At 36.1% G+C, this 27,415-nt stretch overlaps 2 protein-coding genes and 1 long non-coding RNA gene across 3 annotated transcripts in view; 2 read left to right on the plus strand and 1 right to left on the minus strand.

Moving 5' to 3' along the window:
- LOC113062624 (serine/threonine-protein phosphatase 6 regulatory ankyrin repeat subunit B) overlaps positions 1–18,417 on the plus strand; it is an 80,022-nt gene extending 61,605 nt beyond the window's left edge. The window contains exons 20-29 of the mRNA XM_026232603.1: positions 98–199; positions 303–401; positions 515–676; positions 1,733–1,840; positions 1,918–2,115; positions 6,922–7,128; positions 10,562–11,019; positions 13,585–14,489; positions 16,096–16,239; positions 16,973–18,417. Of these exons, the coding sequence (XP_026088388.1) occupies positions 98–199; positions 303–401; positions 515–676; positions 1,733–1,840; positions 1,918–2,115; positions 6,922–7,128; positions 10,562–11,019; positions 13,585–14,489; positions 16,096–16,239; positions 16,973–17,106 (2,517 nt within the window). The 3' untranslated portion in view covers positions 17,107–18,417. The remainder of the gene's footprint in view (positions 1–97; positions 200–302; positions 402–514; positions 677–1,732; positions 1,841–1,917; positions 2,116–6,921; positions 7,129–10,561; positions 11,020–13,584; positions 14,490–16,095; positions 16,240–16,972) is intronic.
- A 3,763-nt stretch (positions 18,418–22,180) lies between these two features.
- Positions 22,181–24,422, minus strand: LOC113062626 (uncharacterized). The gene is made up of 3 exons (XR_003278562.1): positions 24,320–24,422; positions 23,952–24,064; positions 22,181–22,264 (listed from the first exon to the last, which is right to left on the minus strand). It is a non-coding gene; the product is annotated as an uncharacterized LOC113062626 (long non-coding RNA).
- A 215-nt stretch (positions 24,423–24,637) lies between these two features.
- The window catches only part of LOC113062623 (serine/threonine-protein phosphatase 6 regulatory ankyrin repeat subunit B-like), a 70,994-nt gene continuing 68,216 nt past the window's right edge, over positions 24,638–27,415 (plus strand). The window contains exons 1-2 of the mRNA XM_026232601.1: positions 24,638–24,949; positions 25,889–25,990. Coding sequence (XP_026088386.1) covers positions 24,812–24,949; positions 25,889–25,990 — 240 coding nt within the window. The 5' untranslated portion in view covers positions 24,638–24,811. The remainder of the gene's footprint in view (positions 24,950–25,888; positions 25,991–27,415) is intronic.

The following is a 27,415-nucleotide window of genomic DNA, read 5'->3' on the forward strand; positions in this document are numbered from 1 at the left end:
TTACATTTTGTTTAATGAAGTTCATGAAAATCTACCTCATTTTATTTCAGGTAATTAAAATGTTTTACTTTTACTTCTGCTCTTTCTAACTTGGCAGGCTAAGGGTTTGTGTCCGCTGCATTTGGCTGCTGCTGGTGGTAATACGGAGGTAGTGAAAGTTCTTCTGGACGCCGGAGCATCAGTGACAGAGGAGGACGCCGTGAGTTAGAAAGACAAATTGTGACAAAGGACATTTTAACATGATGAAGAACAATAATAATTTTGTAATAGTGCAACTGTACATTGATCTTTGACCCTTTCAGGATGGCATGACAGCAATTCATTTGGCTGCCAAGAATGGACACACTCATATTCTGGAGGTGCTGAAAGACAGCGTTTCACTGAAGATCCAGAGCTCCAAGGTGCTTCATGTGAACACATGACCTCTGCTTATAAAGGTTAAGCAGAACAAAAATCTGCTGTAATGTTTCAATATTAGTGAAACATATTTATGTGTGTGTGTGTGTATGTTTAGACAGGTTTGACAGCTCTGCATGTGGCAGCCTGTTTCGGACAGGTGGACTTCGTGAGAGAAATCCTGACTAAAGTTCCAGCTACAATACGCAGTGAATTTCCTACTAACTGCGACAGTCCCAGCGGCAAAGATGATGTGAAGAGACAACAGCTGTTCGCTGAGGTGACGGGACACAACGAGATACACTGCAGAACATGAGTGTTAGAAAACAAGGCATTTTTATTCTGGGGGATGCTCGCTTTGCATTGCAGCAGTTTTGTTTGTGTTTTGTTTTCACTGGGAGTCAAACCCATGAGCATTGTTGTTGTCATTTTAATAATGTGGATTAATTTGAACAGGTTTTTGTTGTTGTTGTTGTTAAAGAAAAACGGAAAAGGTTATTGTAACTTCAACTGAAACTTCAAATCCATAAAATAAAATAAAAAATTAAATGTCTACACATTTCCAAATCCTCTATGACATAAAATAAAAACACATAGTGTATATTTTGTTATGTTTTTAATATATTTACATTTATTAATATTTTTATTAATCAGTTCATGATTATATATTTATAATTTGATGTTTATTTTTTTAATTGTTTAAAACCATTATTTAAAATTATTGTGTGTTCAGTACATTTACACTTTTTACAAATAAAGTAAAAAGAGAAATATAACTCCTAATTGAGTTAATTTTTTACAGACTTAATGTCATAGTTTATTCTAAATGAATTGTATAACAACTTTAAATTTTGTATAAAGACCCAGTGCAGCAGTAAAATATTATAAAATGTGTATCATTTTTATTTTTAGTTATATTGTCTATTTGTTATATTATCATAAATATTAATTGTAGTTAATTTATTTATAATTAAATATATAATTATATAAAACATGTAATATAAATAATATTATTTATACATTTTATATTTTAAAATATTAAAACATTAATTTCATAATATTTCTACAATATTATTTCCTGTGTACTGTACAATAAATTCATTTTTCACCTCCATACATTGCACATACAAGTGCACTTTTTTATTCTGTTTATGAAACTTATTACACCTTTGCAGTGTAAAGTATATTTAAGATGTTTTCTCTCAAAATAAGTCTTGATATCTTAAGGTAATTTAGCTTTTACTGAAACAAAAGCCACAATGTACATATTAGTGCTTGTGAATCATCAGTGCATGATTTATTGTGTGTGTGTGTGTGTGTGTGTGTGTGTGTTCAGTCAGGTTACACACCTCTTCACCTGGCGGCTCAGTCCGGTCATGAAAACATGGTTCGCTTGTTGCTGAATTCTCCTGGTGTTCAGGCCGATGCTGAGACAAACATTCAGGCAAGGGATCAGAAGGACTGCTGCAGTCTGAAGAATGACGTTTGAGTGCGGTTCTGACCGTCCATCGTGTGTTTCAGGGCTCCACTCCTCTGCACCTGGCGGCTCAGAGTGGACACACGGCTTTGGTTGGGCTGCTGCTCAGCCGCTCTGGATCTCTGCTGCACCTGACCGACAAACACGGATGTACCTGTCTGCATCTGGCCTCTGCACATGGACACGTGGCCATGGTGAGAGTCCTGCTGGGACAGGGAGCTGAGATCAACCACAAGGACACGGTGAGAAGAAACCTGCCATGCAAAGAAAAATCACACAGAAATATCTCGATTATTTCTCATAGACAGCTGTTACGTTCCTCGTATGTTTTGTATTTTTGTTTGCTCCTTGCTTTTTTCCCTTCTTTAGTGACTGCTAATCTGCACCTCTTAAAATAAATTTATTTCATATCGAATGTCACTGTCTGTCTGTTGCCGGATCTTTGTCTTTCATGGTTTACCCCAGTGACAGTTGTGTCTCACTTAAATGTTACAAAACATCCCCCAAAAAATATCAAGCATGTAACATTTTTAATGTTACAGTATTTAATAATTTAGGGGATGCAAATGGTCAGATACACTGTTGCTGGAGTAACCAGTGATCGTGAAGCAGGTGATTTGTTGAAAGAGAGAGAAAAAAATAAATACATTTAATGGTGATTGACTTTGAGCTTGCTTATTTTTTAATGAATCAATTAGAATGGCTGATTTTGATTTGAATAGCAATTGAATAAGTGTAGAAAGGATGATTTGATTCATGTTGCTGAACATTTTCAAACTAAGGTTAATAGGCAGCAGCTGTAGAGGGAGATTAAGCATGATGTAGTGAATGGACTAGAGGAGCTAGAATTGTGTAGAGCAAGAATTGCACAGTGCTGATGCCCATCCTTTGTGCTTTTGTAAGGAAGAAGCGAGAAAAGCGGCTGAGGATAATGAGTCCAAAATCAAAGCTGTATTGCTGCATTTTGATTACTTTCTCCTGCCCTGTCGGGGTCTGGAAGTGAAGTTCGTCTCAAGTTACATCTGGCAAAGGTCCAGATGGAGGAGAGCGTGAGGATAGCTGAGAGAGTCAGGTTGAGCTGGAGTTTCAGCTTGAAATCCACTGTCTAGAAATGAATGCTGATACACAGATCAAGTTGCGGTAACTCGAATTGGGAGTTGCCAGAGATGCACCAGGTCCTCCTGTTCCAGTAGCCCCCAGTTCATTACAAATTTCTCCTCCCGTGCCATTGGTTCCTCCAGTGTCATCGGGTCTGTCTGCTCAGCCTGCCCCTGCAGTAGGCTCCGATGATGCGATAAGGGTAGGATTATCAGGTAGTGCGTTTGATTTGAGTAAACATTGCTCTTATGCCCTCTCACCCCTCACAGTTTAGAGAGATTGAGGTGGACTGGTATTTTAATGTTTTTGAGTGAATTACTTCAGCTTTGATTGAATTGGTCTCGAGAAGTATGGTCTTTGTTACTACAGTGTAAGCTAATGGGAAAAGCCCAGGACATGTGTGCTGTCTTGTCTTTGGAGGACAGTTTGAACAATGATGTTGTTAAGGCGACAATTTTGAGAGCTTATGAACCCGTACCTGAAGCTTATAGGCAGCAATTCCAAATTTTATATAAAAACATTTTGACATACGTTCATTGAATTTGCTAGGGAAAAGTCTATGCTGTTTGACAAATGGTGCATAGCAAGTAAAGTTACAGATTTCTAGGCACTTTGTGATTACATTTTGTTTGAAGAATTTAAGGGTTGTATTCCAGTTCGTACTGCAGTTTACTTAAATGAATAAAGTAAAATCAAATGTGTCTGTTCTTGCTGATGAGTTTGCTCTGACTCACAAAACCATTTGTTTTGCCTGTACTGAAAAAGTTCCTTCCATTTCTCCCATTTCGAAGGACCAGTCACGTTTTAAGTCTACTGATACAAAAGTTAGGGAAGAGAGAGAGTGTTTTTATTGTCACGAAACTGGCCATGTGATTGCTGATTGCCTTGCTTCCTTATCAAGTGTTGGTATTGTAAAGCCTGTTGACGTGATTGACAATAAAAATCATGAGAAAATGGATGTGGGCTATCAACCTTTTTTGGGTGGAAGGATTAGTTTCTGCTGATGTTCAGTCTACAAATCAGGTTAAGGTGACAATATTGTGATACAGGTGCAATGCAGATGACCGCAGCTAAGGATGTATTGTTCTTTTTTCTGATGACACTTTTTGTGGTAGCTATATTTTGGTACAAAGTATCAGAATGGAGACTGTCGGAGTTCCTTAACATCAGATTAATTTGCTATCCGAGTTCTATACAAGAATGATTAAGGTTAGGGTGTGTGAAAATTTGCCTGTGTGTGTGGGGTAAAATTTATCCTTGGTAATGATGTGGCTGTTAGGAGGGTTACACTTTTCCTAGAAGTTTGTGATAAACCACAAGCTCGTAAACTTGCTGATGCAGTTGATTTGGCTACAACCTTTATGGCATCTACTTGGATGGTATTCTGGTGGCTGATGAAGGTGAGGCAGACGGAAAACCGGATTCCATTTTGAATGATGTAAAATTACCAGTGACTCGTGATAATATTGTTGCAGCCAAAGGAGCCGATGTTACCATGCATAAATGTTGTACCTTTTGGAGTTAGCATGTGAGAGGAAAGCTGCTTACTACGAGGATAATGGATTGCTAATGCGTAGATGGGGAACAAATGTCTCTGATTGTTTAATGGTCTACTGTTCATCAAATTGTTGTACCGGTATGTTACAGACAAGTTATACTTTTTTTGGCCCATGATCATGCTTTGTCTTGACACCTGGGAATTAAGACGTATAACCGAATTTTGAACCACTTTGTTTGGACCACATTAAAGTCTGATGTAGTGAAATATTGCAGGACTTGTGATAAGTGCCAATTTTCAGGGAAGACAAAACCAAGTAATTCCGTGTGCACCACTTGTTCCTACACCTGTGATGGGGTAACCTTTCGAGCATGTCATTTTCGATTGCGTTGGTCCTTTGCCTAAGACCAGAGCTTGTAACGGGGACTTGTTAATGATAATGCTTGCGGCTACACATTTTCCGGAGGCGAAAATAACTGCTCCTGTAATCGCTCATGAAATTCTTTTCAACATGTGGGCTACCGAGAACCGTACAAACTGATCGGGTACAAATTTTGCCAAAATTTGTCACAAGTATTAAAGACTTAAACAATTTCCCATAGAGTCGCAAGTGCATACCATCCATAAAGTCAACGTGTATTACAATTTCTTCACCAGATGCTGAAATCTATGCTTCTAAATATGTTATTTTTTTAATTGTTTCGATGACTGACTTATTCGTTAGTTTGAGGGTTTTCTAGTCCTGTGGGTAGGTTTACTAAACCTGGGTCATTGATCGTTAGAACTTGGAAACACCTGTTTCTGAATGATTGAAGCTTTAAATGCTGGTTTGACGCTAACCTAGAAATTAGTAAATATAAACCAATGTCGTGTCCTGTTAGAATAATTTCGGGAAAAGGAGGTAGGCAAGTTTTTGTATTTAAAGTGGGGGAAAGCAGGGAGCAAACAAAAATAAAAATAAAACATACGAGGAACGTAACATAGCAATGAAATTAAATGGTCGAATGGATGCTTGTGTTGGTCTCATGTTTCTCAGAAGTTTCTTGAGAAAAAGACCCTTGTAATCTCAATCCAAACTGTTGAACTGTCCTGAGCATTTTCTCAACAGTTGGCACGTGACGTGTCGTTGTCGTCTTTTTTCTTTACGGTGGATCACAGAATTATAAGTGCATTATCACCAACTATCACTCAAATGGACCATTGACACGATCTACAATCTCAAATAGGAGTGTCAATGGTCCATTTGAGAGATAGGTGGCGGTAGTGCACTTTTAAGTCTGCAATCCGCCGAAAAGCAAGGAGACATGTCAGGCGCTGGCTGTTTGGAACTCAGGACAGTTTGGACATTGTGGTGAATCAGAGGTAAAAAACTATATAGATACTGTTCAGTTCCTTGCACAAACCGATCTTTGTGTTCTACTGAAGAAACAAAGTCACTTACATCTTGGTTGCCCTGGGGGTAAGCAGATAAAGTTCATAAACATAAAGAACTATCCCTTTAACTTAACCTAAATGTATCAATGTATTTAAATAAAGCTGAAATAAATTATATAAATTATAAAAAAAACTGTCTTTTAAAGAGATGGTGTCTTAAATAAAAGATAAATAAAATATTAAATAAAACTAATACAAATTACGAAAGCTCATAAACTACTAAACTAAATAAAAACTGAAAATATAAAAATAAAAGCTAAATAGATAAATAAATTCATTCTAATTTTAATACATATTATACTTGCATATATACAAAAAATACAATTTCTACAATAGTAATAGTACTATGTACAGTAAATTAATTGAATTTTCCCATTCATCTCTCAAACTGTGCTCCGATATGCCGAAATACCAAAGCAGTGTGTTACTGTTATATAAAGTGAAATGTATTAAAATATAGACTAAATTAAATATAAATATTAGACGAAACGTTAAAAAAAAAAAAATTAAGATTTTTTTTTGCCTTGGCAAGTAACTGAAACCATAAGTAAATTCTAAAATTTAAAATGAAATACATATAAAGATAAATATACATTTTTAACATTTTTTTTTTTTTTTTTTTTTACAAATTACAATAAAAAAAAAAAACACAAAAGAAAATACTATTTATAATACTAAAAACTATTAAATAATTTGAATATGATTAAATGAGTGTATTAATAAATACACTTCTGTTCAGGATTCCTATGCTCAGTAAGGCTGCTTAAAATTTAGGTTTTAACTTTTTTTTTTTTTTTTTTAAATAATCACATAGAAAACATATTATTTCACATTATTACTGTTCTTACTAGGTTTTAGATCAAATAAATGCAGCCTTGGTGAGCAGAAGAGAGACTTCTTTCAAAACCATTGAACTGAATTATTCCAAACCTATGACTGGAAATGTAAAACTAAAATATCAGTATTCAGAGCAGTAAAGCTGCATTCTTGTGAGCAGTAAAGCTGCTGTGTCTTTCAGAGTGGCTTGACACCGCTGCATTACGCAGCTAAAGCCGGCTTTCTGGAGGTGGTGTCAATCCTGGTTGAGAGTGGAGCGTCAGTGTGTGTCGAATGTCATGTCGGATGGACACCGCTGCAGTACGCTGCTCAGGAGAACCATGAGAAAACCGTCATCTTCCTGCTCAGACAAGAGAAGAACATACTCCAATTGCTGGACGACAAGAAGGTCATACTCACTGATACCCTGTTCGTTCTCTATGTGTGTTTGTGTGTGTGTGTGTGTGTGTGTGTGTGTGTGTGTGTGTGTGTGTGTGTGTGTTTATTTGTTTGTTTTTTCCAAATGTTCTAACTACCATATGTTTATTAGAGAGCTGATACTGATGGAGACTGAAACGTCACTACATTACTATACATCATACACAACACACTGTATTAAAAGCACATTTATGAAAATTGGTTTATGTGAAGATTGTTTTAAGTTCACCTAAATTAAAAGTTATAATATTTTTAAAGTTCTGTAAGCATTTAGGTGTAGATGATGGCACAAATTTAACTGTAATAATGAATGGGTTCAATTTTAGCCTCCAAAATTTATTGTAAAAAATCCATAATACTGGCCTTCATTCATATTAATTAGTTGAAAGAGTAAATACACTTTTTATAAGTAAAAATAAATTATAACTTGTGTATTATATTATATTTTACTGCCTACTCTGAATAAACTCAGCTGCGTAACTCAGCTTTTATTTAGATTAATACTAATATTAGATAAATTATGTAACTGATATCAAATAAATTATAAATAAAATTGTGTCTTATTGTTGTTGCTGATTTAATTGTATGAATCTTTATTGAAGAATTCTAAATGTGTTTTTCACAATGGTTAATTAGATGATTTTACATCACTGTTTTTCTGTAACGTGATGGCAGGGTTGATTCTTTCATTTTATTCTTAATGAGCAGAAAGGAACTTCAACACAGGTTTAAATGGATAAAAAAAATTTGAAACAATGAAAATTAAAATTCCACCATGATTTTCTCAACCTATAGCCATCCTAGGTGTATATGACTTTCTTCTTTCAGACAAATAAAATCTGAGTTATATATATTAAAAAAAAAATGTCTGGCTTTTCCAAGCATTATAATGGCCATAAATGGGTGTTGAGATTTTGAAGCCAAATACAGAATGACGTCCAGCAGATGATGTAGGACATACAGTCATGGTAAATATAATTAAAAAAGGCTGTAAAAATGAATCTGCATTGTTAATCCTTTTGATCTTTTATTTAGAAAAATCACAAAAATCTAACCTTTCATTTGATAATAATAATATTAAATGGGGAGAAATATAATTATGAAATAAATATTTTTCTCTAATACGCATTGGCCACAATTAACGGCACCCTGTTATTCAATACTTTTTGAAACCTTCCTTTGACAGTTTAACAGCTCTAAATGTTCATCTTGAGGGTTTGCTGCTAAAAAGCTCATTTTCTGTTTTCTGTCATGATGACATGCCAATCAGCTAATCAACTCAAAACACCTGAAAAAGGTTTCCTGGGCCTTCAAAATGGTGTCTGACACTCATTGACACCATTCACACAGAGTTTAAATCAAGAAAAATGCATCGCCAATAAGCTGTCTTTTCACAGAGTGCTGTATCCAAGCATGTTAACAGAAAACTGAGTGGAACGAAAAAGTGTGAAAGAAAAAGATGCACAACCCGAGAGAACCGCAGCTTTATGAGGATCGTCAAGCAGACTGGATTCAAGGAATGCATTGATGCTGGGGTCAAGGCATCAAGAGAATTTGTTAAGGAATTTGGCTACAGTTGTCATATTCCTCTTGTTAAGACACTCCTCTACCACAGGCAAAGTCAGAGGCGTCTTACCTGGGCGAACGAGAAGAAGAACTGTTGCCATTGGTCAAAAGTCCTTTTTTCAGATGATAGCAAGTCTTGTATTTCCTTTGGGGTGCAATATCATCTGCTGGTGTTGGTCCATTGTGTTTTTTGAAAACCAAAGTCACTGTACCCCTTTACCAAGAAATCTTGGAGCACTTCATGCTTCCTTCTGCTGACCATCATTTTGAAGATGCTGATTTCATTTTCCAGCAGAATTTGGCACCTACCGCACTGCCAAAAGCACCAAAAGTTGGTTAAATGACCATGGTGTTGGTGTGCTTGACTGGACAGCAAACTCACCAGACCTGAACCCCAGAGAGAATCTATGGGTTATTGTCAAGAGCAAGCTGAGAAACAAGAGACAAACAATGCAGATGAGCTGAAGGCCACTGTCAAAGAAACCTGGGCTTCCAGACCACTTCAGCAGTGCCACAAACTGATCACCTCCACGCCACACTGAACTGATGGAGTTATTAAAGCGAAAGGAGCTGGTTTTATGAAGTATTGTAATTTGAGTTTTTGTTAAATGTGAGGTAAAATCATAACAATTAAAAGTACCAAAGACTTAAACCATTTCAGTCTGTGTGCACTGGATTTATTTAATACATGAGTTTCACAATTTGAGTTGAATTACTGAAATTAACTTTTCATCAACATTCTAATTTATTGAGAAGCACCTGTATATACCTTGGTTTTTCTCATTGTAATGGATGATTCTTCTTCTGTGAAACAGGAAGCCGTGGCTGTGTAATTTCATGTTCATAATCACCCTGGAGTGCTCAAAATTGTGAATATGAATGGGAGTATACTTCAGAAATATTTTACTATGAATAATTTCTAGGGGTGCCAATAATTGTGTCCAACGTGTATTTCAGAAAAACATTCATTTCATAATGATATTTCCCCCCATTTCAAATTTCATACTGTGATGCCGTGTGTCCCGGCATAACCAAACAAAACTGATAAACCCATTATAAAAACACAGCATTTGTAGCATTTAGTGGGGACATAATTACTGAATATAATGACTTATACTGTCTTTTTATGCGTTGCGTATTGCGCTGTGTAAACATAAAACCATGTGTGCATTCGTGATTGAAGAAATGACAAACAACAAGCTCTATACTGCTCAAAACTCGCGTTTGAATCATAAGTGGTGAATTCCTTAAATATAATAAAATGTACATACAGGCTGTGAGTCAGAAGCCTTGCCCTTCAAAATTTGGAACTGCCCCACTTTATAGAAACAGCTTTGTGCACAGCCTTCCCAAGATCAAGTAACAGCCCTTTTCCTCCATAAAATGCGCTGCACACATTTGAATATTTGGGTTGAACTGTTCTGGAACAGTGTTGTAAATACAACTTAACCACTGGTTACTAGTCGTGGCCTCTTTTGGAAGGCCAAACAATGTAGTTTCGCTTTCACAACGAACTGCTCTTAGCTTTTATAAAGAATAACTCTTTGATTTTGAGACTTTAGTCTTTGCAACTTTACACATCTTCTTTATGCACCTAGCACTTGTAACACTCCAAAGAGAAAGGACCAATTTTAATCACATCTTATGACCCTTTTACTATAACTAAGATTGTATTCGTCTGCAAGAAGAAAGTCATACACAATACATTGAGGGTGAGTAAATAATGGGATAATTTTCCATTTTTGGGTAGACTTTCCCTTTAAATGCATTGTTCTGCTGAAAATAAACCAATTCAAATGGCATCATTAATCATGTTCTGTTTTGTGTGTTGTCTGTAGTTTGTGTTCAATCTGATGGTGTGCGGCCGGATGAATGATAATCTGGCTCTGGAGGAGTTGGTTCTTCATTCTCCTGCTCCTCTGGACACGTGCGTCCGTCTGTCGCGAGCTCTGACTCTGGCCGCGCTCAGAGAGAAGGTGCGCTCCATCGACCTGCATGCCGCCGCGCTCCACTGTGAGCTCATGGCTTCTGACCTCCTGACCCTCGCTGCATCAACCGGGGGTCATGGCACAGGTCTGATCCTCAGGGCTGTGGATCACCGGGGTGCCAGCATGCTGGACTGCTTGATCGAGGGAGAGCAGAAGGCCGTGGTGTCCCATCCGGCGGTGCAGATGTACCTGACAGAAGTGTGGTGCGGAGGCCTGCAGTGGAATTCATGGAAGATCCTGCTGCTGTTCTTCTGTTTGCTGCTCTTCCCTCCGCTGTGGCTGGCGATCTCACTGCCACTCAGACACAGGTACAGTCTGACACAGTAAACTTCACCAAGCCTATTTGATCAAAAATACAGGAAAGACAGTAATTTTGTGAAAGATCACAATTTGATTCACAAATGATTACTCTAGTCTTAAGTGTCACATGATCCTTCAGAAATCATTGTAATGTTCTGATTTGCTGCTCAAGAAACATATAATTGATTAATAGAAAGTTCAAAAGAAAGGCATTTAGTTAAAAATATAACTATTTTATAACATTATAAATGTCTTCACTGTCACGTTTGATCAATTTAATGTGTCCTTTTTATTAAAAGTATTTATTTCAAAAAATAAAATCATACCGCAAAACCTTGGAAAGTGTTATTTAAGTATTATTTGTGTACTTTTATATTATTTACTACATTTTCATTTTACATTGTTTATATTTTCAATTCATATGTTTGCATTTAAATTTTAGTATGAATCATTTCTTAATGCACTTTCGTCTTTTGAGTTACTTTTTTTTTTTTATATTTCCATTTAGCTTAATTTTGTTTTTTGTTTTTTTTTAGTTTTAGTAATTTTAGTGGCCGAGGCGACATTTATAATATCTAGTATGTATATTTAATTTTATCCTTGTTTCAATGAATGAAAACCATTTCAAAAGTTGTAGTTAACAATAACAGCACTGGCTTTTTGATAATTTTTTCTAATTTATAAACGATTCAATTTATGCATTTAGCAGACACTTTTATCCAAAGCAACATTTTTTTTTACCAAATATGTTCCCCAGGGAATTGAACCTACAACCTTTTGCATTGCTAATGCAATGCACTACCGCTGAGCCATAGAAACAGTATTATAGTGTTTATTAATATTTTATTAAATTAGCTTTTGTTTTATGATATATTTTTATGTTTAATAAAAAAAATATATTTTATTTCAGTTTTAGTTTCCAAGGCAACATTTCTAAATTAAGTTTAAGTTTGTTTTTAATCTAATATTTGCATTGTATTTTATTTAGTGCTGTCAATCGATTAAAAAAAAATAACTAATTAATCGCACAATTTTTTAAAATTAATCGCGATTAATCGCGATTAATCGCGATTAATCGCAATTAATCGCAATTAAAAGACTGAAACTTTTTGGATATGTAAATATGTAAAATGTAAATAATTAATGTAAACTCAAGACAAAGAAACTATTTAAATTCAAAATATGATTGTTTATTGGAATTTTTGTTTAACTTGTAACACAGATTTTCTCATGTAAACAACATACCTGCAATAAACCATCAATATCCTCCAAATTAACTGTTGGCTTGAAAGCCATATTTATTACAGAAATAAAAACACAGGCATGTAAGTACCATTTGAATTTCAAAACAATCAATGCCAATAAAAAACAAAAATGATTTCCATGTTGAATTCTAAGTGGACTGCATAAAAATTCCAAAGTATAGTCATTGCCAGTGCTTTAAGTGGGCCGGTACACACTGGTACTCAGTACCGCCACTTCCAAATATAGCTCTTGAGCGTACCGCCACCTCTCCGTGCGCCCAGAACGTGCTTGTAGCGTACCGGTACGCTCATTTGGACATCTGTTTTAATAGAGGTTTTAATCTTTTACCTGCACTGCCGATTTTCAGAGCGCCCTTCACAATGCGAGCTTCCTAATTCATCCCACCCAGAGCAGAAACTACATTAACCATTCACCCTTAAGTTATACAAGTGAATAGCGCATGTGTCGCTTTTCCCACTGTTAAGTGTCAACAACTCAACGTGGCCGGAGAAGGTGTGTGAAACTCGTTGTGAGTTATACTAAAGCAAAATCTTGAGTATTTATTGTCTGATAAACATTAAAAAATGTCCGCGGAGGTTGAGTCGTCCTGCAGCCCCCGCTGGCTGTTCATTGGCTGCAGCATCTTTTTTCTAAGTTCTAAACAAATACCGTAGACGGCAAGGCACAAATTTAGATATTAATTTATCTAATTAATCTATAGCCTATGCACAAAGACAATATGATCTTTTTGTTCCCTTTTTGTTTTAAAACTTGATGAAGAGAGAGAGCGCAAGTTGCTGCAGCTGCGAGGACAGTGATGCACGCGTACAGGAGTGATTGACAGTTCGCGGCACTGTGTACAAAAAATACTCCGCTACACAATTATTTCGTTATTTTCGTTTAATCTTATTAACGTTAGCGTTACAGAAAGGTCTGATTTACGCACTGTTACAGTCATCCGGCAGAGTTTTATACGGAAACTTTCCGTCTAAAAGTCCTTCCTTGGTCTTATCCATATTTCTTTGCACGTTGAACACACATAGGTCACAACCAGAAATAAAAAAAACTGCAACCGCGTTAATTGCATAATTTTTTTTTAACGCGTTAAATATTTCAAATTAATCGAATGCGTTAACGCGCTAATTTTGACAGCACTAATTTTATTATATCTTTATTTGAATTAACAAAAACAATTGTAATAGGCCTTTAGATAAAAAAAATGGTTCTTAAGAAACATAAATTAAATAATATGTATCCAAACTTTTTACTGCCTGTGTTTCTCGGTTGAGGAGAAATGTGTGTAACTGATTGTTTTAATCTCCACTCAGCTTCAACACCATCCCAGTCATGAAGTTAATGAGTCATCTGGTGTCGCACGTCTTCCTGTTGGTCCTGTTCATCTTAACAATCGTGTATCCGCCCGTGAGTCCTCTGTCTGAGGGCCGTCTGGTGCCCGGCTGGTCGGAGTGTCTGTTGCTGATCTGGCTTTGTGGGATGCTGGTATCCGAGCTGACCTTCCCAGGTGAGCGTGCTGGATTAGCGTGGATTGGTCTTCTTCTACTGGGTTTTTCCACCGCGGCTCTGCTGTGCCACCTGCTAGCAGTCTTCACCCAATGGTGGCCACCAGTGCACCTGCACTGTCTGTTTGCTAGAAACGTCCTGCTGGCCGTGGCAATGACACTGGGATTCATCCAGCTGCTTGAGTTCCTCACGTTCCATCACTTATTTGGCCCATGGGCTATAATAATCCGAGACTTGATGAAGGATCTGTGCCGGTTCACGGTGATCCTCATTTTGTTCCACACTGCCTTCACGCTGAGTCTCACTGCTTTGTGTCAGCCATATCCACATGATTGGAACAACAGCACTGGTAACGCCACACAAGTGACCATTCTGGGACCTTTAAACATGTCTGTGCCACTCTTCTTTGCTTTGTTTGGTTTAACCGAACCAGATAAAATTCCCATGGTGGAGCATTCACCTGCTGCCATGGAGTTTTTGGCTAAAATGGTATTTAGTGTGTATCTGGTGGTGACTTCCATCGTGTTGATCAACCTCCTCATCGCCATGATGAGCGACACATACCAGCGCATCCAGGCTCAGTCTGACATGGAATGGAAATTCGGCCGAGCCATTCTGATCCGCGATATGAGCCGCAAGTCTGGAATTCCGTCTCCGTTCAACCTGTTCAGCAAGCTCTTCTACTCCATCAAGCTTCTCTGCAAACGTGCAGGTAGGAGTTGCTTTTCAGTAAAGATCATTTGCATGTTACTGGGGAAACTTGTGTCTGGCAAAGAATAAAGTGGCAACTCTTTTTTTCTTGCAAGTGCGAGTTTATCTTGTATATGCAAGTTATAAACTCGTAACTGCGATATCTTCGAACCTCAGAATTCTGACTTTTTTGAGATGTAAACTTTTCTCAAGTTTACATCTCTCAATTTGAAATTTTTCCTTAGAATTTAGATTTTATATCTAACAATTTGAACTTTAAAAACAAAAAAAATCTTGCAGTTTTGACTTTTCTCTTGGAATTCTGAGTTTACATTTTAAATTCAGTTTTTTTCAGGTAATAAAATAAAATAACGCAAAATGACAGTTCAGTGATGTCATCATTCATCTCAGTTCAGTTAATAGTATATGTGCAATGATTTGCAATCAAGTACTGGATCTGGGTGACTGCAGTGACCCTCTGATCTGGATACAGATTGGATCTGGTGGCTACGGTGACCTTGGAATAAGAGAGAAACAGACTAATATTAGCGTAGATGCCATTCTTCTAGCTATGTAGCAAGTAGATCAGGAGTTATGGGAAGTGTACCAGGTTCTGGTTTACCTAATTAATGCAGCCTAAAAATCCTTTAACGTATTTGTATATAAGAAGCGTATTAGTGTGTTACATTTACATTTACATTTTATCCAAAGCGACTTACAAATGAGAACTTGATATGTGTTATGTGTAAGCCAGGTTAAAGAGTTATATTTAGATATATTTTTGAGATGGAAAAATGCAGTTTTACAAATGCTAGAAATCTGGCTTTTTAAGGAAAGATTGCTATCAAATAGCACACCTAGGTTCCTAACTGATGACGAAGAACTGACAGAGCAACCATCAAGTCTTAGACGGCATACTAGCTTATTACATGCAGAGTTTTTAGGTTCTATAATTAACACCTCCGGGTTTTTTTTTTTCAGAATTTAACAGTAAAAAATTACTTCTCATCCAGTTTTTTATATCGACTATGCATTCCGTTAGTTTTTCAAATGTATATGTTTCGCCTGACCACGAAGGAATATAGAGCTGAATATCAGCATAACAGTGAAAGCTAACACCGTGTTTCTTGATGATATCTCTCAAGGATAACATGTAAAGCATGAAGAGTAATGGCCCTAGTACTGAGCCTTGAGGTACTCCATACTGCACTTATAAATAACTTTGTCTTCTAAAGTTGCAAATAATATCAATTATGCAATTTGCTATAGTACCTTGTCAAACTATTTTTTATTATGATCATCAATAATAATAAATTGACTTATTTATTGAATATTGTAGCATATTAGTTTATACTGGCTCCATCTTAAAATGCAAGGTTTGACAAAAGGGATGCTTAATGCTGCAAACAAAAGTTTAACTTGCTGTAGCACACTACTGTAGGCATTTGCTGTCTAAGGAATGTTTGACAGAATGTTCAGACATTTGGGGTTGTGCATCTCACACTTCCTGTACATCTTCACTCCATCTAAGCTTTCTCTAGTGTGTGTTGCTGACTCTATTGCCATGTTATGTGTATATGTGCAGTGTTGAGTGACTTTCCCATGTCTGTGTCCTCCATTGTGTTCAGGGAAGAGCTGCTCTGTGAAGTGTCCTAATGTGATGAATGAGGATGAAGACACTGAAGGTTTGACAGACGCGCGTTCTCTAGAGCAGCTGGGTCAAGCATCTGTCAGCTTCAGAGGAAACAAGACGACACAGATCCTCCCAGAGGGCAAGTATACAATTTCACAGCTCCTCTTCTTTGGTCGGAGATTTATTTATATGGTCAATTTATTTATTTTTTTAGTTTTTCTATGAAATATCAAACAGAAAAAAAAACTATATAACTGTTGTATTACTATTCTGCATAACAATAAATACATAAATTACTTATATGAAATTATATATATAAAAAAGGTTTTATGAACTAAAGGTTATCAGAATACATTTTACAAGAAAATACAATTTCAGTCTTTCTACTTCAGAATTTCATGTTGAATTCATTGTTATTTGCTGTTTATTTGTAAACAGTGTGTACAATTCCTTTTTTTATATAAATTCCTATATTTTTTATTTTATATATTGTTTTTATACTGTTGTAAGAAAAATATTGTTAACTTATACTATTTATTTTAGTTTTCTTGATGGTTGTATGATTATTTTAATTTCTTCTACTGAGTTTGCCATGAAAATAGCCTTTGCTTTATTGAATGAATGAATAAATGCATGAATACATAGATATTATATCATATATTCATATTGTAATTCATCAGTTCATGATTAAAGTTCACAGATGTATTAATATTTATCAATATTATATTAACTAAATACTTTGAAAAAACTATTTCATAATTTTATTTCTACAGCAGTACTTCAAGTGTACAGTAATTATTTTAAGTAAAAGCAAGAAATAATAGGATTTGTCATGAGTCAATCTATAGCAATCATCTTGTGTTACTGTGCAGGCGGTCAGATTGTGATGTCCATGTCTGGAGGACAGGAGCACGTGGAGAATGTTGTGGATTGGCCGTCTGTGGTCCAGCAGTTTTTAGCCCAGCGCAGACAGAGGGACAGATCACAGCTGGAGAGAGATGAATGAATGATGACCATTTCACCATGACAGATGAATTTGTACTGCCTATTTACATCAGTCCAACCACCTGAGCCCACATCACTTCAGCTTCCTGAAGAACACCTTAGCATTAGCATATCACAGCATGTGCCTTTAGCTGATATCCATTCCTCACTAGTCACTTTAATGAAGATGTCATTTACACTAGTGGTCCAAATTCTGGGGTCAGTAAGATTTGTGTTTGTGTGTGTGTGTATGTGTGTTTGAAAGAAGTCTCTTCTGCTCACCAAGGTTGCATTCCTTTGATCAAAAATAATACAGCAGTAATATTGTGAAATATATTGTATGAATAATAATATATTGTGAAAATAACTGTTTTCTAGAATTCAGTGTCAAATGATTCTTCAGAAATGTTGCTGCTCAACTATAGATATGTGCCAGTATTCAGTAATGTGATATATCATGGCAATGAATATGCACGGTATTGTTATCATGGGCACTTCTAAATACTGTGAATAATTATATATTACAAATTATTCATAATTTCGAATGCATTAAGAATAATATTCCCATCAACTGGTCAAAATGCACAAAACCGCTGTATGCTCCTTGAAAGAGCATGTGTGCTCCGATGTACTGTAAACAAGCACGCATGAGAAGCACATGGGGAAAAACGTGAGAGATGCGCAGAATGAAAGCACATTCTCTTTCTGACAGTTGATGGTGCTAAACTGCAGAAAATGACACACAGATACACTTTAATCTGTGTTAAACTTTTAACTTTTTATATTTTTTGGTATTTCTTCAATGTATTTAAATGTTCCGATATTTTTGTTATAAGAAAAAAGTTGTTATACTGTATTATGATTTAAATTCAATTCAATTAAATACCGTGATAATACCATATACCATGATAAAAGCATGAGCAATTAATCGCAACAGGAAAATTTGATACTGGCATATCCCTGCTCAACAAACATTTCTTAACATCTATGTTGAATACAGTTTTTGTGGAAACTGTGATTCATTTAATTTTTTCAGGATTCTTTGATGAATAGAAAGTTCAAAAGAAGAGTATTTGTTTGAAATAGAAATCTTTGGAACATTATAAATGCCTTTACTGTCACTTTTGATCAATTAAATGCATCCTTGCTGAAGAGACGTATTGATTTGCTTAAAAAATCGTACAGACCCCAATCTTTTGAATGAACATTCTTATTATTGGATTTGAAGTATTTCTACTTGATATCTCTGACTTATGACCATAAATGTTTTATGGGCTGATGCTAGAAAGATGACCGAATGTATTGACAATTGTTCTTTTTTTTTTTTTTTTTTACAAATGAAATTAAATCCATATGTAAATGACACTTGCTAAATATAGGAACATGCTACATATAGCTTTATAATCACTGTGCACCATTATAGAAATTATACAAATGTGATTTAGGGCTCACAACTGGTTTTTGTTGAAGCTGCATCTCATGTAAGAATCACGATAGTTTAATTTCAAGCTCACAATTAGAACATTATGCTCAGATCTGTTCATTGCTGGAAACACTAATTAATGCTCATATTGCCAAAACATATCCAAATATTTCACTACTAACTTCATGTGCCTGATGCTGCCTGACAGTTTAACTGTTGAAGACGCTGCCATTGAGGCTGTTTTTCCATGATATCACATCAAGCAAAAGTCTGAGCTTTCATGATTTGAATTTTAAGTTTTAATTATACTGTATCTGACATGATCTTGGCAAACATCCTACTGTTGTTTTTTAACTATTGTTGTTAACAAACTTAAATCATGTTTATTAGGTCTGCACTTCGACTGTCCTGAAAACCGGACCAAATTGTAAAGGTTACCGTACAGTTATTATTCTCACGTTTAACTCTATAAAATCTACTGTATTCATGAATTTCTAAGGCCTCTAAATCATCAAGGTGATCAACACTTTGTTGAACAATATTCCATGCCTTCTGACTTTGACCTTTTTAGCAAAAGGATTTTTAGTCAAAACGTACAACATCCACCTTCAACTCGTACACTTGTCTTTTTGCTGTCAAATCTTTACTCATTTTAAAAAGTAAACATTAGAACCTTCATATTGTTAGCAATATTTCAAGATGAACACTTACAAGACTAAAGCAACTTAGGTTTGCTTGATTATCCATATATCATTTATTAGAAATAAACGTGAAAAATATGATTCAAATATGATCATCAGGCTTTCGTTTAAAACAGTTCAAACATTCATGCGTCTGACGTCTCTGTCAGGTTTAACTTTGGACAGAGTGATGAGTGGAAAAATAAACATCTGTAACGTGGGGCTGTTTTTCACTTTTATGGATGTACATTTTTGGCTGTGTTTATGCTGAGACTGAGACAGTAACTCATTTGTCTTGCTTTAGGGAAAGTGTTTTTCTTAAAATAGAACCACATCCGGAAACTACATCACTGCCTACATAATAAAATATGTTTAATATTCTTTTAAGTTCTGTAATGCCTGTTAACAAACAATGTTATATATGATTTCTGTTATGTTGCAATAAAAAAAGTCTTTCAAAAAGTAAAAAAAAAAAAAATTTGTTTATTTGTATAGTAATAAATGTACGTAAGGGCTGTATGACATTTTTTAATTCTGTACACAGTCTTTTTAACTTTTTAAGTATTTGACCAGTTTTTTTATCTTTTGATAAACTATCCTATAATGGTGGACATCACTCATTTGATGTAAATACATTTTTAATATATACTTAATTTTATGGTAAAATGTTAGTACATATTAAAGAAAATGAAATGTAATAGAAAATGTGGTGGTTTTAACATTTTTATTAATGATAAATCATCTTGCACAGTACATTTTTTCAAAAATATACAAAGCACATCTTTGGACACTTTTTTCATAATAATAATAATAATAATACATTTTATTTGTAATGCACTTTTCTTAAGCCCAAAGCGTTACAGTAATAAAGTAATAAATAAAATAAAACAAAACACCAAAAGCAATACAACAATTCATTAAAGAAAGACAGTCTTGAATAAATGTGACTTTTTAAAATCACCCAGCGTTGGTGCATTTCTGACGTGCAGAGGAAGTACATTCCATAACTTAAGGGCTTTACATGAAAAGGCTTTTTCCCCCATTGTCTTTAGCTTACATGATGGCTGGTGAAGTGAAAGAGAGTTAGTAGAGCGAAGAGAGCGTAATAGAATATAAGGACGGATGAGTTCACAAAGATACTCAGGTGCAGTCCCATGAAGTGCCTTGTATGATAAGAATTTTAAAATCAATTCTCGCATTTACAGGAAGCCAGTGTAATTGTGAAAGAACCGGTGTAATGTGTTCACTAGGAGAAGTACAAGTGAGCACACGAGCGGCAGAATTTTGTATATACTGAAGCTTGCTCAACGATTTAGCTGGAAGGCCAGAGAACAAGGCATTACAATAATCTAACCTAGTTGTTATGAAGGCATGTATAAGCCTTTCTGTGTCTGCAAAAGAGAGACAAGAGTAAAGTGGGGATTACCGTACAGGAATCAACAATCAAACTGATCTGCTCGGCCTTACGAGTAGCTGCCACTTTACCAATCTGCATTAGTTCAGTTTTGGGGCCATTCAGCTTCAGGAAGTTGTTGTGCATCCAGATACTGATCTCTGCTAAACAACCACGCCAAGCTATTAATGAGCAATGGACATCAGGACTAGTGGTGATGTAAATCTGCGTATCATCCACATAGCAGTGATACCCAAGACCATGTTTCCTAATGATCTGCCCAAGTGGAAGCATATAAATATTAAATAATATTGGACCCAATACTGAACCCTGAGGAACTCCCTGTCGAACAGGCACGGTATCTGATTTGTAGTTACCCAAGCCAACAAACTGGGCAAGATTTGTTAAATAAGACCGAAACCAATTGAGGACAGCTCCAGAAAGATCCAACCAATTTTCCAGCCTATCAATCAGAAGAGAGTGACATATAGTGTCAAAAGCAGCACTGAGGTCTAACAAGACCAAAATACTGCATGCACCTGAATCCGCCGTGATGAGAAGATAATTTACGACCCTAGTTAAAGCGGTTTCAGTACTATGCCCTCTTCTGAACCCAGAGTGAAAAGGTTCAAAGAGACTGTTCAGAGCTAGGTGATTATTTAACTGAACAGCCACAACACTCTCAAGAACTTTAGCCAAGAATGGGAGGAATTCATGTTCTTTATCGTCTGTCATCATTGTAAGTTTAGTGTCATTGATACCTAATTATAACTTTTCTTAATATACTGAATTAGAAGTTAAGGGATTTTTTTCTTATATCTGTCTATATAGTATTTATTAATTCTTATTTAGTAGTTTTAGTTTTTTAGTTATTTTAGTATTTTAACTGAAACTTTAAAATAAAATAAGTTAATAAAAATTATATTTTATATAAGTTTCCATTTGTCTAATTTCAAGTAATTGAACTATCGTTAATAAGTCTGTCTGTCTTCAGATAAAGTTGAACATAATTTATGTTGTGATGCAATCAAAATAGCGTAGTGTTTATTTGAATGCCACTGGGGAAATCAGAATTACCGAAAGGCTCCGTCTCCATCTGCGGTTGTAGCCGTGATGTGGCTGGTGTCTCCGGATAGTCCATATCCCAGCACCTCAGCATACACCCGTGCACCTCTCTGCTTGGCATGTCCATATTCCTCTTAAACGAGCACAGCTGCCCCTTCTCCCATCACAAACCCCTCTCTGTCTGGATGAAACGGGCACAAAGCGAGTCTGAGCTCTTAGTTCCAGTTGGTGCTGAGGGCTCGAGCATGAGTGTGCCTGTCAATGGATAGCAGACTGATGCAGGCCTCCGTCCCACTGGCGCGCATCACCTCGGCATCACAGTGAGCAATGGAATGGGCGGCATCGCCAACAGCATTTTACAGTCTTCCTCACTTCTCCAGCCAACGTAAAACCCTGTCTAGGATTAACCCATGCAAGGCTGTGGGTCCTGACGACATACCTGGACGTGTACTGAGAGACTGTGCCGAACAGCTGACAGATGACCGAACAGATATCTTCAATATCCTCGCTGAGCCAGGGAGATGTCCCCAAAACACTCGATACGCTTCAGTTTGCATACCGTCCAAACCACTCTACAGATGAAGCAATTTCCTCCAGCCTCCACTTGGCTCTTACCGACCTAAAGAATAAAAACTCCTAAGTTAGAATGCCGTTCATCGACTTCAGCTCAGTATTCAACACAATAATTCCACAACAGCTCATCAACAAACCAAGCCTGCTGGGCATTAATAGTTCCCTCTGTAATTGGATCCTGGACTTTTTAACTGGAAGACCTCAGGCAGTCCATGTCGGCCACAACACCTCGAGTACTACCACACTGAGCACAGGTGTCCCACAAGGCTGTGTGCTCAGCCCACTGCTCTTTACACAGTGGCACAGCTTGCTGAATGGTGTGGCACTTATAACCTGTCCCTCAATGTGGAGAAGACAAAGGAGGTTGTGATGGACTTCAGGAAAAACTCTGTTGACCACCCCCACTGACCATCGACAGCTTGACTGTGGAGAATGTCAGCAGCACTATATTCCTGGGGGTGCACATCACATCACAGTCACTCTCCAAGAAGGCACAACAGTGCCTACACTTTCTCCACCGACTGAAAAGAGCAAGTCTCCCTCCACCCATCCTCACCACTTTCTACAGAGGAACCATAGAGAGTGTGATGACCAGCTGCATCACTGTCTGGCACAGGAACTGTAGTGCAGCAGACCGCAAGACCCTCCAACAGACAGTGAATACAGCTGCAAAGATCATTGGTGCCCCTCTGCCCTCCAGCCTGGACATATTCCTCACACGCAAAGCAAACAGTATCGTGAAGGACCCCTCCTATCCCTCCCACAGTCTTTTCCAGCTCTTTCCATCAGGAGGATGGTCCCGGAGCATCAGATCCTGCTCCAGACTGCTCAACAGCTTTTTCCCTCAGGCTGTGAGAGCCCTGAACTCAAATCACCCTGCCTTCCTCTGAAATCCCACATGAACCTCCTACCTACTGTAACATGGACCATCCCACCTTCTCCACCCCCAAGCATCCCCCAACCTTACCAGTTCACATAAAAACTGTCTGAAACATTGTGTGTGTGTGTGAAATTCAAATCATGTTTGTGCAATTCTCCTCTATGTGCATATAGACACTTTTCACTGTTCCCCAGTGTAGACATATATAAATATAGTATATTTATAGTCAAAATCTGTCAGTAGGTTAGCTGTGTATAAGTTTGTACTTTTTTACTTCACTGTTGTATGTCTGTATTTATGTAGCACCGTGGTCCTGTGAGACATGACATTTTCATTCCACTCTATGTCCACATGTAGCGGAATGACAATAAAGCTCAACTTGAACTTGAACTTGAAATAATATCTAGTAGATTAAATCTGAAACCAAAACTTCAACAGATCTCTAAATGTTGTTTTGCAACATGAAGAATTTATAAAAAATTAGAACATTATATATGTATAGATTTAAGCTCATCAAATAGTTAAATATAAAAATTATGCTAAGACAATACAGTTCACATTAAATAAATAAAATGACCATATCTTAATTATATAACACTTTTAAACTTTATATATATCAAATATCAAATTTAACTTTATATATATACATACCAAATTAAGCATTGTATTTGCATAACATTGTATGTATATAAAATACTTAAATAGGTTTAGATATAATATATGACAATATAATAGCATGTCATATTGGCTTAGATTTTCATGCACAAATTTCCATCTGCCTACTTCATTAACTTAAATAACTTACATTTCACACAGAATTATAACTAAAAAGTAATTAAACTCAAAGACGTACTTGTTGTATTCACGGTGGATTCAGCTGCGACTGAAGTAAACAGACCAGATACAGACAGTGCTGACTTCAAGGAGCGGGTTCGTGAATCTTTTGTTTATGTGTGTGACATTGAGCTAGCAGGAAACAACAAATTAATTAAGTTTATGTAAAAAAAAAAACACGGGTTGTTTACTGTGCCCAATATCAGGACATTGGATCGCTTGTTGGGTTATTCTTAACATTTATTGGGTTATTTCTATATTTTGGGTAAATAATAATAATAATAATAATAATTTCAATGGACAGAAGATACAATAACAATATAGGCTACATATAGATATACATTTATAGTTATATAGGCTATGTCAGAAAACACGCGATAGACTTACCATGCCACACCAAACAAACACGATGTGCTCAAACGAAAACACCTTTCCATACAGATGGACCTGATTTTACCCGAAAAATCGAGATTAACTAATTATATTTTAGCACTTAAAAGCTGACGTTGATTCTGAGGTAAATGACAACAACTGCAGTAAAACGAGGATTGAAAGTACAGCTGAATCCCTGATTTCAGCAGCGTGAGTCTCTTCTCTGTGAGATTTTTTCAATGGTCTTTTTTTTTTCTTCTTCTTTTTTTTTTTTTGGAATCCAGGGTAAACAGGAGGAACTCAAGGCGGAGTTTGCCAACTTTAACCCGCCGCAGACAGTCGGAGAAATGCGCGCTTTATATCTCTTACCAAGAGGAAGGAACCGCTAGATCCGCCCCTGCCCAGTGCAGATCCGCCTGGGTCTTGTCTTTTAAATAAAGGTGCTTTTGTTATGATGATCACAGACCCGTGTAGTTTGATTTCTGAGAGGTTATTTTGTGGTCTTATATGATGACAGAGAGCTCTTGTGTATCCGGGAGCCCTCAGCCCTTGATGTCTCTGGCCCTCAGCGGAGAATGGACTGCACTGGAACAGAAACTCAAGACACTGGAGAAAGAAGATCCAGAGATCTTCCAAATTGACGAGGTGAGATGCACTGCAGGTGCTTTTTATTGCATGTTTAAAAATAGACTTCAGTTATGAAAAAAAATATAGAGAGATTTATGTTTGAATTCATAATCATTTATTATGACTGTGCCATAAAAAGTTTTAGAGTACGGTATTAGGAACTAGCACTTGGAGTAAAAAGTAAATAAATATAAATAATTCAAATGAACTATATATTATTTAAAATACATTAAATATTATAATTTTTTGTTATTTTAATAAATGTTTATTGTGTGTATAAATTGAAACTAGACTAATTGAACTATATTAAATTAATAAAGTTTATTCTATGTGTCTGTTTATTTATATTTGTGTGTTTAATAAAAATGTGTATTAATAAAATGAACGTCACTAATTTATTTAATATATTTAACTAGTTTATATATTAGTCTTTAAAATTCAAATAGAGGAAAAGTACTGTTATTAACTGAATTTTTAACATATATTAAATGCATTATATATGAATAATTAAAATTAAACAAATTCAAATATATTAAATTCATAAGTGTTGATTGTGTTTATGTGTATATTTACATACACGCATATGTTTAGTAATTTTCTAATGTTTTAATTGTTTGTCTAACTCTAATAGTTTAATTAAAAAGAATGTGTACTTTCTCTACTTTGTACCTTGTCACAAACAAAATGGATCTGTTATGTGTTTTTAGCAAATAATAAAAATAATAATTATTATATTATTTTATTTTATGTTCTTAAAATCATCACAGTTCTGTGCTCATGCAGTGTTCAAGATGCTATATTAAATATATATATATATTTTTGTATCTGTATGTTCAAGCTGTTTAAACTGATTTCCCTTTTGTGTTATCCAAACACTTCAGCTCTGAATATAAGCACAATTCTGAATCATTTCTCTCTGCAGTGAAATATTGACTATGTTCACTTGTTCTCCCACAGGAGTCTGGATTGAGCCTCCTGATGGTCGCGGTGCGAGAGAGCCATCTGTCTATCGTTGAAAGGTTGCTGGAACTGGGGGTCAATCCAAGTGACAAAACAAAGGTAGGAGTTTCCCATCGTCTGGAATCATGTCTTAAAACCAGCACTCGCCACTTAATGCAGATGATATTCATTAGTAGCAGGCAATTAAGCTTTTAATGAAAATGGTTCAGTGGTTTAAATAAGACTAGATTTTCTGAAGCAAAGCTTCTAGGTTGTTTGCTATTTGATAAAATCGCCCTAAAAAAAATCATTTTTTTTTAAAGTGTCCTTACCCTCAGGCCGTCTAAGATATAGAAGAGTTTCTTTCTTTGTCTGAACAGATTTGGGGAAATGTTGCATGCCATCACTTTCTCATCAATGGGTGCTCTGCAGTGAATGGGTGCCGTCAGAATGAGAGTACAAATAGCTGATAAAAACATCACAATAATTCACAAGTAATCCACATCACTACAGTCCATCAGTTAACATCTGGAGAAGCAAAAGAAAAGAAGCATGTTTGTAAGAAACAAATAATTAACTTTAAACTGTTGCTTCTGGCTAAAATGCGAGTCAACTATCTAGAATCTTGATTTCTCCAGTGAAATGGTCCTCTTCAGGATAAAGATCTGCACAGATAAAGCATTGTTTACAAGGAAAACAGTCCAAAATAATTCTAAATAAATATATTGATGGATTTTGATGAGAGACAACAGCAGATTTAGTTTTTATTTCAATTGGAGGAAGCAGGGCAGCATTAAGACTATAAGGGGCCCCTGGGCTTTACCTCTTGAGGGGCCCTTCCAGGGCTCGAAAATAACGACTGCTCGATTGCCCGAGGCTAGTGTGAATGATCCTCGGGACAGCAGACGGAGCGGTCACTTGCCCAATCGGGCCAGTGCTGTAGGGTGTGCGTTATGTAGTCTATGATATCCTAATTGTTGATTTAACGATCTGATATTATCGAGTATGCATCTCACTTTACAAAAAAACAAAGAAAAAAAAAAAACACCCATTCTGTGCACGCATGCACTACGTGACGTAGTCTAGTAGGTTAGACTTGAACACGTGATTTAATCTTAATGCCTCAGAATTAAAATATGCCCCTGTATATATTTCATAGCAGTTGAGTATACTTAGATGTTCTTAAGATTATCGTAGGAAGTACTAAAGAAGAATTTTAGTAGCTATATAAAATAAAGAAACTAAAGAGGATAAAGTGCACAAAAATATAGAACTTTAAGTACATGGTAGTGAATGATGGCGTGTTGATCCAAAATGAGTGGGTGCCTGCGGTTGCCCGCGGTTACGAGTATATATATCATTAAATATTTTTAATGATATTCGGGTCAGGTTTAGTCAGGTCCTTTGAAATAAAAATGGAAATTAAACCCTTGTCATTGATATATTTTTGAAATACATATGCCTACACTTTATTGGCTGAATAACTGACGCGAAGATGACGCACGGGGCTAAGTCTACAGGTAGAGATGGAGGCGGCAAAGAAGA

The sequence above is a fragment of the Carassius auratus genome, chromosome 44, assembly GCF_003368295.1.
Source record: "Carassius auratus strain Wakin chromosome 44, ASM336829v1, whole genome shotgun sequence".
Taxonomy (NCBI): Eukaryota; Metazoa; Chordata; class Actinopteri; order Cypriniformes; family Cyprinidae; genus Carassius; species Carassius auratus.